Below are 14,933 nucleotides of genomic sequence, written 5' to 3'. Positions count from 1 at the left end.
ATGCTTCCAAATTCCAATTATATGTAAATGTACTTTTAGTTATGTATGGAAGGATTTAAGAGTGGTATGCATGCATAGATTGCAATATATATGCAATAGAAACATTCATTAGTATGTGACAGGAAGATGAATATCATGGGAAAGAACAATAAAACAATAACTAGCATGCTCATATGTTCACTGCTTTGTTTATATATATATATATATATATATATATATATATATATATATATATATATATATATATATTATCTTGTATTGAAACATGTACTATTCTAATCATTGAATGCTTATTGCAACTTCCTTAATAAGTTTACCTTTTTTTTAGAATTTTTTTAATTAAGTAAAGGAATTTCAGATCTTTATTAAATTTCCTCAACAAGTTTTGAGTTATTTTTAAAAATTACTAAATTTTTTCATATAATATATAATGAGTCGTGTTTGATTTAAAATTTAGATAATATATCAAAGTCATTGAAAGAGTTGTAACAAATGTCCAATTGTTAGATCAATTACTATTAATATTCATTTGAAAAATTAACAATTAGAAAAAAAAAAACCGTAGGATGGGTTCCTCTACTTTTAAATGCCCATGTCATGTTAGCGCCAACATGGAATTCCATGCCTATTATATTAGCTTGTTGAGATGACTTATTAAATTGGTGAGGGAAAGTATAGAAATTTTGTTCTAAAATTCAGACAAAAATGTTGATTTATTACCTTAAAAAAAAAAACAAAAAACAAAAACTTTTGTTAAACAATCATGTGGACTTTTTAAGCAAAATAAGCTGTTAAAGTGATATTGGGGTCTTTTGAGAAAAATGAATATGAGGATGATATTTTTTGAGTTACTATTTAAATGTAGGAACTATTTTTTTAAGTTCACTTTATTTGTAAAGGTGATGGATGATTTTTTATTTGTCTCTCTTTTTCTTAACAAATTACCAAAGAAAAACTTAAGATTGAAAGGATAAAAGTAAAGACGTACAAGTTATATACCAATCAATATGCTTAAAAGGACAATCGAGTTTAAGTCTCCGCAAGTCATAAAGCTAAATCCAAAACTAAAGAATTCCAATTCAATCAATTGATTCAAATCCCATTATCAATACCCCAATTAAGAAAGCTGATACGGTTAGATGCAACCACAATAATTCATTCTTTCCTCCATAAAAAGAATATTTGGTCTTTCGATTTTTTTAATTGAACTATTAATTTTTTCTAAAAATTTAAGGTTATAGAATTATTAAGAAGTCCTATAATACACGAAGAGACAAAATTAAATTTAAATTCATATCTAAGAAATTGAGATACAATTAAATTTGGATTCAAATTCAAGAGATGGAGACATAATTGAATTTATATTTATATCTAAGAGAGAAACATAATTGAATTTGGACTCATATCCATCAAACAAACAGGGGAGACAAAATTGAATTTGGAAATGCAAATTGTGGAGAAGAGGGTCGAACCATTGAACCAGAGATCTCCAATTAAACCAAGTTCTGATATCATATTAAATTATTAATTATCTTAAAACTTATGTGATGTTTGTTTTTTTACGTAATTCTAAATAGAACTTTAATGTTTAATAGTGTTAAATATTAAGTGGTTTGTTTTTGTAGTATTTTATTTCTATTAAGTATTAAAAAGTAAAAAAAAATCAATATGTTATTTTTTTTATTTAGAAAAATTTACATATTTTGATTTTTTCTATTTAGTAAAAAATTTATAATAAATCATAAAAAAAGTAGAGAAATAAATAACTTAAATTATGAAAATAAATTACTTTCAGTAAAAACAAAAAAAACAAACACCTCCTTAAACTTGTAGGATTTGGGTTGTAGGATTTGGGTTTAATATGAGTATCACTCTCAACAATCAAGTGGAAATAATGAAATGATTCCAGCTGTGAATTTAGCTCCAAGTTGAAAAGAAAGACGTGCAACACGCTAGTTCAAACCCCAATATTGTCATGGATACCAATTTGTTCCTTTATATAAACCCCACCTCCTTCCTCGTTATTTCATTCCATTCCTCTTACGAAAAAGATGAAGAAATTTCCCTGTTTTGCAAGGAAACCGGTGGATGTTTTCAATCGTTCATCCACCAAATTGTCTTGCTTGCGACAATCTTTCCGGGGTCTGTTTTCTTCTTTGTTTTATTTCTTAGCCTTCCAGGTAAGCCCATTTTGGAATCAGCTTGGTTACTTCATCACTGTCTCTTTGCTGGGCTATATGGCTTTGAAGGTTTCGAAGCCGAAAACTACCTCGTTTATTCCTTCGGACGTTGATGTGTTCTTTACATCGGTGTCTGCATCGACGGTTTCTAGCATGTCTGCGGTGGAAATGGAGGTTTTCTCCAATACCCAACTTGTTATCATGACCGTTTTGATGCTAGTGGGTGGAGAGATTTTCACTTCCATGCTTGGGCTCCAATTTGTGAGGTCCAAGTACACCAGAAAGGCAAATAGAGAGAATAAAGCCCACTTGGCTATCATAGACTATAAATCTCCGAATTCTAAGATTTCCTTTGATCAAATTGAATTGGGGTTGGTAACTCTTCCACAGGCGCAGAATGAGCAACCCTGTTCCAACTTAGAAAAAGGAATTGAAGCCTCATGTGACGAGGATTTGAAGTACCATTCTATTAAGTGTCTGGGTTATGTGGTTTTGTTTTACCTTCTAGTGGTTCATGTAGTTGGTTCGGCTTTGATAGTTTTGTATCTTAACCTTGTTCCAAGTGCAAGAGAAGTATTAAAGAACAAAGGCCTTCGAATACTAACATTTGCAGTGTTTACAGTGGTTTCTACCTTCTCAAACTGTGGTTTCATCCCCACAAATGAGAATATGGTGGTTTTCAAGAAGAATTCAGGTCTCCTTCTGATTCTTATTCCTCAGATCCTTCTTGGAAACACACTGTTTGCACCATCTTTGCGGTTTGTGATCTGGGTTTTAGTGAAGATCACAAGGCGAGTCGAATTCAACTACATGTTGAAGAACTCTAGGGAGATAAGCTATGATCACTTGCTTCCTGGTTTGTATTCATGTCTTCTGGCTATTACCGTTTTCGGGTTCATATTAGTACAGTTTTTACTTCTTTGCTTCATGGAGTGGAATTCAGAAGACTTGGCTGGCCTAAATGCATATCAGAAAATCGTGGGCATGTTGTTTCAAACAGCAAATTCCAGGCATTCTGGTGAATCTATCTTTGATCTTTCAGATATATCCCCAGCAGTCTTGGTGCTCTTTGTTCTAATGATGTGAGTTCCACAATTCTCCTTACGTGTTCCACTATCTTTTGCTAGAACTATTTCTATGAATTATTAACAAAAGGTTTCAATTCCTTTTGGATAATGCTTTGATACCTTTCATACATGAATTTCATGTTTGGTTGAGCCCAGCCAAAAAGTGGATGATTGGGGGCACACTCATTGTCCTACTCACGCATTAGTGAACACGGAAAAGACACCTCTAGAGGCTGAAATGCCCTGAGACTGGTACCTCAAAATGTAATGTAATGAAAAAGGCACCACTATCTTATAATGGCTTGCTTCTCCTTCTTTCTGATTCTTTCTAAGAAGAAATTTTGGATTTTTCTTCACTCATTTATGGTGTCCTTTTAATTTTGAGTTGCTACTCATCACACTTTGTTTTTGTTTTTTGTTTTTTTTCCTTTATCTCTATCTTTTTTCTTTTTTTTGACATTCATTCATTTTGAAGGCACTAATTAAATATGATCTGAAAAAGTCGATTATTAATTTAGCAACGTTACGAATGATGCAGGCAAGTTGTTGAATCCACTGCAAGGCGCTGATTTGAGTCTTCCTACTAATATTTCATCAGTTACTAGGGTGAATCTCAATTGAATATGTAAACACAAATTTTTTTAAAGGAGGTTGGGTTAACTTGTTTTGCAGGTATCTTCCACCTCATACTTCATTTTTACCCATAGATGGTGGTGAAAAGGCTTTGCAAAAGGAGGAAAGGAGGACAGAAAAAAGGAAGTATGTGGAGCATCTACTGTTATCACAACTCTCATATTTAGTCATCTTTGTTATTCTCGTTTGTATCATTGAGAGAGAGAAAATGAAAAAGACCCCCTAAACTTCAGTGTGTTGAATATCACTATTGAAATCGTTAGGTGAGTCTTTATTTGTTTCTTTTCTAATGTAATGAATTTTGATTATCTAAAGGTTCTTAGTTGCAATTAGAAGAGTTTAATTACTTGTCTTTATGGTGATCTGCAGTGCATATGGGAACGTGGGGTTCTCAGCCGGCTACCACTGTAACCTGCAACTCAAACACGAGCCCCACTGCAAAGACTTGGGGTATGGATTTGTTGGAAGGTGGAGTAACAGTGGAAAATTTGTTCTCATGTTCGTCATGTTCTTTGGAAGACTAAAGAAATTCAGTATGCATGGTGGCAGAGCCTGGAAACTAGATTAGTACTAGTTCAGACAAGAGAGCATGCAAAAGAAAGCTATATACTTTGATTTACCATGTATTGCAACCAAGTTTTTCAACGACTGCTTTCAAATTGTAGTTATGATCAGTGCTAGAGTCGTAGTAATTTGGATTCATATATGCTTGCAGTTCTGTGAAAATTAAATAATATATAGCCTGCACATATTTTTGGTATATCCTAAACCCATATATTTTTTTCTTGATAATTTTTCTTTATGCCTTTCATAGGACAAAGATGAGGAAATACTGTATTGAGTAAGGTTTTAAAGTGTTGAAATGGGAAGCTCCAATCCCACATAGGAAAAAGAGAACTCTTTATGTGGGTATATATTCAAACTCACTCCCTTAGCATCACGGCCTTTATGGTGAGGTGAGGGAAAGCTTTGCACGCTCGGTCCCAAACTCATTCAAGCGGGTGGGAATTCGTAATGCGCATCAGTATGTGGTCAAGGCTATTTTCTTTTCCTATAGTGGTTATTAGATTTTCCTTGTAATTATGCATAAATTGGATAATTTAATGACCAATTTTTTGAAGAGTCTTTAAACTTTCCTTTTGTAATTTTACGTGACGTTTTCGTTGGAAATCGGGCTTATTGATTTGACCAATCCAATGCTCGTAGTGGATTAATTTAACCCAATAACCCTTGGAAGCTCTAATTGGATTGGAGTTCTAATCAATAACAATTAATTGTGTACGTGATTCTATCTTATAACTCTGTTAGATTCCATCAATCTTGATTGTTTTGATTGCTATGTCTACTGATTAATTCTATCAATAAGAATGTTTTTACTGTCAAACACAAGATGATTAATATGATAAGAAGTCTTGCTTTTTTTTATTTATTTTTTATTTTTTATTTTATATATATATATATATATATATATATATATATATATATATATATATATATATATATATATATATATCCAATCTTAGTCTCTCATTATGGCTCCCTTTGTCACTCAAATACATGTCATCATATCATGTAACATGTGGTCCAAAGAGGAAACATTTTACCTTTTAACTTTATAGGAATTACCAAAGAATGATCGTCACAAAATAGCCAACAAGTCAAAAGTAGGGAAAAATGCTCATATTCAGGCCATTCTTTCAAAGAATAGGTAGTTTCAGGATTCGTTTAAATAATTCCCATTGAAAGCACCTTCCACATAGCTTCTAATATTAACATAGCTCCAAATATTAACAGGAGTATAATTAGCTAGATTGACATAAAACACCTTAAGGAGTCTTGGATAGAATTTTTCTTTCAAATAAGGAATTCTAGCCCATATTTGTGATTAAGTTAGGAATTTTAAAAGCTATAATGTTACTAAACTTGATATTTCGATTAGAAAGAATACTTTGATTTACAAAGAGATTCATTAACTTGAGCATATGACTATCATTCTCAAATTATTTCTCATCATGCCAAGCCTTCATTTGATGCTCTCAATCTACATCCTCCATGGGTCATTTCCCCTCACCCTTGCCTTTGTTTCCTTAACCTTACTTTGGAGCCAATTAAAGAGAGAGAGAGAGAGAGAAATAAGGGTTGGAAGATGAGAAGATAAGAGGTTTGGAGAGATAGTCCACTATTAGGTGAGTGAGGAATGAAAGAATTGACTATGTAAATGAAAGAAGGCAAATGAAAATAAAGGATTTAAGGAAGGCAAATGGTGGTATTGAGCAAACAGTTTAGGTTAATTTTTAGTGAGAGATAGTGAGGGTTTGGGTAATTGAGAAGATGGTTTAGTGTTGGGTTTTTTTGGTTTAAAACAAAAAGAACAAAATTTAAACTAGAGTGATCGTTGAAACTTTTAGCTCTTGAACAAAAAATAAAAAGAAATAACAATTGTATAGTTGTTAGGTCATCTCCATAGGGAACCTTTGATTAATAGTGTTGAAGGTAGGATCTTTAGGGGTGTGAATACTAGTTGGAGGAAAAAAATAATGATTTTTAATTTAGGAGAGGGAAGGATCTTAGAAGCTGAAAATAAAAGGAAACAACAACAACAACAAATCCCTAAGAGTGAAAATTCGCTTGAATTTCTTCTCTTAAGCTCGACTCCCCTAAGCAAGGCATTGACCCTACGTTATCGACCTTAGGACTAGGCCTTAGGTTTATGCTAACTATAGGGCTCCGATTGACATGAGCATTAACTACCTCAACAAAAAACCAACTCAGTCTGATTACTCCTTGGCATGTCATCCCAATTAAATGATTTAGATGGCTTTATGCACCTGTCAAAAGACCTGTTTCTGGTTTATATGATTGCAAGAACTAAGGGCAGGGTTACTTGATTTGTGACCTTCACAACCATAGCCCATGCTTCCCCACAAAGCCTCCTTTTGGTCCTCATAACCATGGACTTATGTCAATGGAGACTATTTTTAGTCCTTATGACCATTGATTTAAGTTAGAGTAATTTTTAACCGTAGACAACTAAACCAATGGTGAGATGAGCTGAGATAGTGAGGCCTTAGCTCCTTTTACACTTTGGAGCAAGAAAGACACAAAAAAAACACACACATAAGAACATAGAACTGAAAAAAAGACACATTCATTAAAACACCTAAAAGAAAATATTACAAAAGGAAGAAAAAAAAAAACAAGCACTAGAACAATATAACTTATTCCCTTAACTATCCCCTTCCTTCCCTTTTTACTATTTATAGTTTTCATATTTATAAGCAGTAAAATCTCTATCCCCCCTACTACTTTGAAGCTATCCCTAGTTAGCTATGCTTGTTGACATGTTGTTGGTCTAGCGGCATAACCATCAATAAGGAAATTTTGGCGTAAAGTGACTAGTTGCACTTATCTTTTCAATGTGATATATAACATGATGATGTAAAGGGATCAATAAGGTTTATAAGGGTGTTGTTTGTTGTGTAGCCTTGATGAGTATGCAAAGATGGGAAGATGTGGCACTAGTGCAAGGTGAAGCAATTAAGGCAATGAGCTAAAATGAAAGTTGTCTTGGGTGCACTTCATCATTGGAAGAGAGAGTGCACTTTATTAAATGGGGACATGCATTGTTTATTTAAGAAAATTTTTCATTTAGGGTTGTTGGGGTGCATTGACTTTATTACTCAATAGCACGCTTATGAATGATGCACATTATGAATGTTGTGCAGGTTGAGGTAGTAAGGCATGCTTCTTTCTTAGCACATTTAAATGGTGCACAATTATTGAGTCCCCTAAATGAGCTACACTATTTACTCAAGTATGCTTAAGTGCACAATCTAGGCAAAGTTCCTTCAGTGCATAATAGGAAGTGCGCAATGTAGGTAAGGTCCCTAAGGGTGCAATTCAAATCATGACTTAAAGGTGTGCAATCTTAAGTGTGCTTATCTAAGTGCGCAAATTGGATTGGTGCTTCTAGAGTGCATAATCTACAATGAGCTCTTTTTAGTGTGCTATTAGGGGTTATGTTTAGATCAGATTGTGCTTTTGGTGATAATGTTCCCCATTTAGGTACTTATTTCTTTATGAAGTGCTAGAAGTGTGCCAAACATGCCTTAACTCTATAAAAATATCACAAAACACATCAAAATGAATTTTCTAAGGCATTAACAACAAACTAGAGAATTAGGCCTATTGTGAATGCCTCAAACAAATAAAATAGGCTCTTTTAGCATCCTAGTGTATAATTCGAGTTCTCATCAAAAGACATGGGTAAGGAAGGATTTAATGGCAAAAGAGTGATGGTATATTAAGAGAATGAGGTTTGAAGATGAGGATTTGGGGAGAAAAATGAAGAAAATAACCTAATTTCTAGAGGAAAGATAGATATGGGTGTTGGTTTAGAGAGAGACAAAAGAGGAAAGGTTTTGAAGTAGAAGGTGGTAAGGTGGCAACCCAAAATAGGCCTTTAAAATGAGAAGCCTGGCCAAGGAGATGATTGCATGGTCATGCAGATCTCGATAGGATAAGATATGAAAGTCCACTTGGATAACCCCATGAGATATAGAGGCTTAGAAAATGAAATAATAAAATGTCTCTTATAGTATAATTTTAGTGCGATAAGGTTTACACCAAGTGACATGCATGGATTAGAAAGAAATGCTACTTATCCATCATTTTTTTATTTGAAAAATTGAAAATTTTATGGGATCAAAATTAATCTAATGAGGATTCATTCACAAGCATAAAAAAAATAAAAAAAAATTTCCCTTCTAATTATATTAAATCATTCTTCATTGTGGGGTTTGGTAAGTGTGTTTGGCAATTGGTCATCTATGCTTACAAATTCAAGGGTCATATCTCGTTTTTGTGCATGGTTTCTCAAAAAGTGTTTTCTACTTTCTATGTGCTAGATCTAAATGTTGAATCCATTTTTTTTAGATATACTAATAGAATTTGTATTATCAAACTTAATAGGCACATGATTATAAGATAAACTAAAATCACTTAAATTTTGTTTCATTCATAAGATTTGTGCACAACAAAGACCGATGACTATGCATTCAACTTTTTCCATAGAAAGTTCAACCAAAATTTGTTTCTTGCTATGCCAAGAGACCAAAGAGTGTCCTAGGCAGTAACACGTTCCACTAGTGATTTTTCTATCTATTTTACAATTTGCAAAGTCAACATCTGAATAACTAATTAAATCCAAATATATGTTCTTAGGGTACCGTAAACCTAGATCAATTGATCACTTAAAGTATCTAAAAATTATTTTAACCGCGCTTAAGTGAGACTCCTTAGGACAATAGTGAAATTTAACACACAAGCACATACAAAACATTATGCCAAATTTACTAGCAATTAGATAAAGTAAAGATCCAATTATGTCTCTAAAGAAAGTAGGATCAATAGATTTACCCTATTCATCTTTTTTAAGTTTAGTAGATGAGCTCATTGGAGTTCCTATGGTCTTAGCATCTTTTATCTTGAATTTTTTGAAGAGATCTTATACATACTTTGTTTGATTAATAGAGATGCTTTCTTTGTTTACTTGATTTGAAGTCCAAGAAAGAAGTTGAACTCGCTCACTTCAAATTCACCATGCATACATTTAGAGAATTCTTAACAAATAGATTCATTAGTAGATGTAAAAATAATATCATCTACATATATTTGCACAATAATGATGTTATCATTTTTTTTTTTACTTTTATAAATAAGGTTGTATATATCTTTCCCATTTTAAAATTATTTACCAAAAGAAATTTACTCAGTCTTTCATACTAAACTCTTAAGAGCTTGCTTTAAGCCATAACGTTTTTTTTTTTTTTTTTTTTAATTTGAAGATACAATTTGAGAACATGCACATTATTTCACTACAAGAAGTAGCACCTATGGAGGTGGTCAAGACCCATGCCTATAGATAAAATTGTTGCCACCATATCTTATTACTACAACAAAATATGGCCACGACAAAACGTCTCAATAGGTGGCACAAACAAAGGGTATAAGGGCAGCCATGAACCTTTTGCCCTACTATAAGGACTTGAATAAGGAAGGCGTATAGATGCGGGTGTGTTTTTCCCGCTACGAAATATCAAATATTTAGTGGTAGTTATGTATGCCGCCTTCATAGACTGCTTTCAATGGGGGGTTTTGGATCTGGCCACCTCCATAGGTTTTATTTAATGGGGATTATGGTTCTAGTTGTCTCCATAACTTTTCTTTAATGGAGGTTTTTATCTGGCCACCTCCATAGATTGTATTTAATGGTGGTTTTAGTTCAGGTTGCCTTCATAGACTCCTTCAATGGGCCTTTATAATTTACCATCAATGGTGGTCATGGTTTTGGCCACCTCCATAGAGTAGCTTTAATGGTGATCTTGGTTTTGGCTGCCTCCATAAGGACATCCATATATAAATATTCAATAAGGCTTTTGATTTTGGACACCTCTATAGGATACTATTTTTTTTAATAATTTTTAAAGCTCATCCAATCCACGTGAATCAATTTAAAAGCCGCCCCACTCATCCAATGTAAATAATTTAGTGAATTTGTAGAAACTCCAAAAGATAAAAATAATTTATAATTATAAAGACATAAGCTAGAAAATTCAAGTCATGGATTAAAAATTGAAACATTCATTTTTACAAACTGAAACCAATTCAGTGTTATCATTCATATGGAAAATACAAATTCCTAAAACTCACAAAATATGCTAATGAATTTAGTTATCATTAGATGAAGAAAAGTCTCCTGCTTGTGCATAAGATGTTGGAGCAAAGGTTTAACTTTCCCTCCTCACAAGTAGTTGCACAACTTCAAGCATATCCTCTAAAGAAGGTTCCCCACTTACTTTTACATAATCCTGAAGAATGGAAGGAAAACATCGATATATAGAATCCCAAAAAATAAGATTAATATTACATCAAATAAACCAATGTCTCATTCACCTCAGTCATCATTGCTGCAAGCTGTTTAACAGAAACTTCATTGTTAGGGAAGCCCTGATAGGATTATCCTGAGAAGTGGTCATAATACTCAACAACCTTTTTCTTCCATGTAAACTAAATGTGGAATTCTATAATGAAGGAAAGGATGGTCCACTCACAATCATGAACAAGATTTCTTCAATAGCATCCTTTATGTAAACAAAGGTTCTTTGGGATTGGCCACCATCCACAAGCTTGAGGGGCTCATGATGAAGAAGATTCTATTGTGGGAGAAAAATAGCAAGATCAATAATAATAATAATAAAAATTACTACTAAACAAACCATGTTATGATAGATGTTGAAACTAACATTACTGAAGCATGCCAAAACTCTTGGAACACCCTCACTAGGACCCTCAATTCTCAATTAGTGTAAATACTAATGCAAGTTATGCAACAATTATATATTTCAATGTCGTACGTAGCCTTATAGTATAACATAATATCATGATCAAGGTGTGTTCATCAGAAATGAAATATCAATGAAATCATAATTTCAATGACTAGAGAATTTTGTTTGTAAATATTATATATAAAAAGATTTTGGAAGATGGAATCTATGAAACTCTAGACTGAAAACCATTATCTGGTTTCCAGCATTCAGGTTCATGATATTTCATAGACCTACAAACGAGAAAGAAAGAAAGCAAGAAGAATTGAAAATTGAGATTCACCATAGTCAACCCAGGAACCAAATCAAGGATCTCTGTTCTCTTCATTAAGACAACTATACAATAACATCATTTTTAAAGAAAAACCCAATAAATAAATACAATGTACCCGATGAAGGCAATCATGTGTAGATATGTACGGGAAACTAGCTTGAGCTAAGGCTGGAACTAATGCATTGTTAAAACCTTACAATTTAGAATATGTGTAAATAAGTAATAACAAACTAGAAAAAAAAATAAAAAAAAAGAATAAAAACAAGTTAGACAATAGTTTTTATTCCTAAATTGTGATAAAGGATAATTTCACAATGATATCAAATTGCATGATGAAGGATAAAATAAACCCTTCCTAGATATAGACAATCCAATGCAGTTTTAAATATAAGAAGATTAAAAATAGCTTAAGATGCATGGAGGATTCATGTCAATACATGAGCTAATGAGTGTTTCACTACTAACATAATTGGAAATAATTGACTATCCATAACATAATTAGGAGCAGATGATATGGTTGTATAGCATGGGACACTTTTAGAAAATCTACAAAGCATTACAAGCAATCTCTTCAAAAGATCATTCGAAAGATGCAAATCCCAAACAAATCACAAAGTCAACAAATGTTAGGTAGGAAATATGATCTTTTAAGCTCATATCTGTACAAATGATATCAGGCTTACTATAATTTCAACTCAACAATAGAATCATTAGAAAAAATGAGCATACTGAAGATATTTTTCATCTCCACATGTCTGGAAGCATCTAACAAAGTTGAGATTTTTAGTGATATTAGAATTGGCTATTGGCAAATCTTTCACAATCGTTCAGGGGACCCTAAAGATAGACATTACTTGATATAATTTCAAGCAATTAAACATCAAAATCAAGCCATGATGAAGTTTGATGGTGTTGGTCATGATGTTTGGATTGTTGATACCATGTCACAGTGGTGGTGTTACTGGAGATAACAACAAAAAATGAATTGATAGATTGATGGTGGTTATGGTGGTGACAGTGTAGTTCATAGCAATGGTGCTGACATCTTTACTATTTACCCATTTAAATTCACTTTAGTGAGATTTTTTCATGGATTTTTTCCACTTCAATATGAAAGAAGCAGAATTAAGTTCTCTAAATGATTCTCATAATCCCTAGAAATAACATTATCACCACATGTGAAAATTACAGAGATCCAATAAGCCAAAGATAACTTAGTCCAATGTTCTATCATAAGCTAAAAAACTAACCTCAATATTCATAGAATGTGTAGAACCAATCACAATATGTTTCCATAATGCAAGATAAAGTAATGTGATATCTTTAATAAAATAAACAAAAATCAAAAGCATGGTAAATATAACCAGGATCACCAACAAGATATCCATGATTAGGTCTATCAAGGTTTTGCAATGTAGATTAATTAAAAAAAAATCTATTATGATTAATAGGCTTTAAACCTTCTCAACATATTCCTCTCTAGTCATGAGACCAACTCTGTGTGATTTTGTCATTTGTGAATCAATTCCTTGGTTATCGCAGTTATCTACTAAGCATTTCATCAGTCTCAACACAGATAGTTACTTTGCCACTAGGAAGTTCATGGTTGCAACTCTCCTAGAGAAACTGATCAAAGTCTCATTCACAAAGTGGATGTTTTCTCTAAATCCAGGGTTTTTTTTTAACTTGAAGGAGCATGTGTTGGAGCAGAAGAAAGTCAAATACCAATTGCAACATTTATGATATCACTACTTTTGTGCACCAAAGAATGATACAGTAGAAAATTAGGCATACCTCATTTTTCTCATTTTGCATCAATTTGTCTACTAGGTGAGAGCCAATGAATCCAACCTCTCCCATAACCAAAATTCTCATATTGGACTGTCATCCACAAAAAAACCATTTCAGTCCCTCATAACTTTAGTATCTGAATTAGGGATAATACATTTGAAGGATTCTTTTTCGAAATAGGATCTAAAAGGATATAATAATTGAAAAGCAAAGAAATTAATAAAACTCAGCCTAACTCTCTTGAAAAATAGACAACTTGTAGAGAAAATCAGAAAACTAGAACAAATACCAAAATTTGGGCAAACTTGGATTGCAACTAGACTGTGTTGGAGCTTGGCAACTTTAATAAAATCAAAACTGAGCATTTGTGCACAAGGTTCTTCATTGCTATTCTATTGAATCTACAAATGCCAAACTTACAATTTTATTACAAGTAAACACAGTACAAATAGTTAACTATTATATCTACATATGTAAATTTGCTTACCTTAACAGTATCCCCATCGCTTGAACTTAGACTAAAGCTTCCAAGACCTGTAGATAATAAGGATTCATTAATCTAGGCATCTCAACTTGATGACACAGTGCAGTTAGTATCATTCAAGTTTTGCAGAATGTTACATGTGTATTAAGTATGGATTAAAAGTACCTAGGTTAGCTTTGACAACCTGCATATGAGGAGTGATTACAATGGGAAAAAACTAATCATCACATCATTCTAAACCATAATGAAGTGTGAGAAATAATAAAGCAGAAAAAATAAGATAAACAATAAGAGGGTAATCCAAGACTTAAAAAGGTAAGTTGGTTACGATAGAACCTAGATAGAACATCAATCATGAACAAAAAAGTTTCATGTCAAAGCTTAAACAATTGCATAAAGTATCAAAAATGCTATTGAAATATCATCTATCACAAACCAAAAAAAAAAAAAACATTTGCTGAAATTGAAAGAGGGGCCTTGTCAACCATGTTGCCCTTATTGAAACTGTAACATTTGATGCATCATATGTTACATTTATTGTATGTGTTATTGCATCAACTCCATTTGTTCTTGTTGTTGATGAATTTTCTTTTCTATACATTCTTCATGCCCCGATGCATTTGTTTGAAATGCATCAATTCTTCCTATGTATCCTTAAGCTTTGATGCAAGGGCCACATTTGTTTCTCTTATTATTATGGATCCAAAGACTAATGTAGGAGTTGGACAAACCCTAGACCACATACTTGACCATATCTCTCCTAGCCCATTACTTGTGTGTATATGTCATCCACCAATGGTGGAGTGGATGACACAACTGTGGATGAGGTGGATGTTGAAGACTCCTCGGTGTGTGATTGCATTTGAGTCACCAAAAGCTCATTAAACTTAGCCTACAAAGAATATCATGGAAGATTAATTGTTAAAATGTATAAAGAAAATGTACCATAAATTTTCATTCTATAAGAATTATTAGAAGATAACTATTCATTCACCATAATTTCATGAGACACTTCATCAACTGGTGTTCCATTCTTACGTGTATGTATTTGCTTAAACATCTCTATTCAATTAGGTTGTATGTCATCCTTTCTCAATTAGGTCTATCATCCTCAAATAT

At 32.7% G+C, this 14,933-nt stretch overlaps 1 protein-coding gene across 1 annotated transcript; it reads left to right on the top strand.

Moving 5' to 3' along the window:
- The first annotated feature begins 2,050 nt into the window (after positions 1-2,050).
- Positions 2,051-4,655, top strand: LOC117924920 (sodium transporter HKT1-like). Its single transcript, XM_034843657.1, is given in 4 exon segments — positions 2,051-3,262; positions 3,920-4,089; positions 4,092-4,143; positions 4,250-4,655. Coding segments are annotated over 4 exon segments (1,632 nt in total). The 5' UTR covers position 2,051; the 3' UTR covers positions 4,449-4,655.
- Positions 4,656-14,933: the final 10,278 nt, after the last annotated feature.

Source organism: Vitis riparia, chromosome 11 (genome assembly GCF_004353265.1).
Source record: "Vitis riparia cultivar Riparia Gloire de Montpellier isolate 1030 chromosome 11, EGFV_Vit.rip_1.0, whole genome shotgun sequence".
Lineage (NCBI taxonomy): Eukaryota > Viridiplantae > Streptophyta > Magnoliopsida > Vitales > Vitaceae > Vitis > Vitis riparia.
This window is presented reverse-complemented; position numbering and strand designations above follow the sequence as displayed.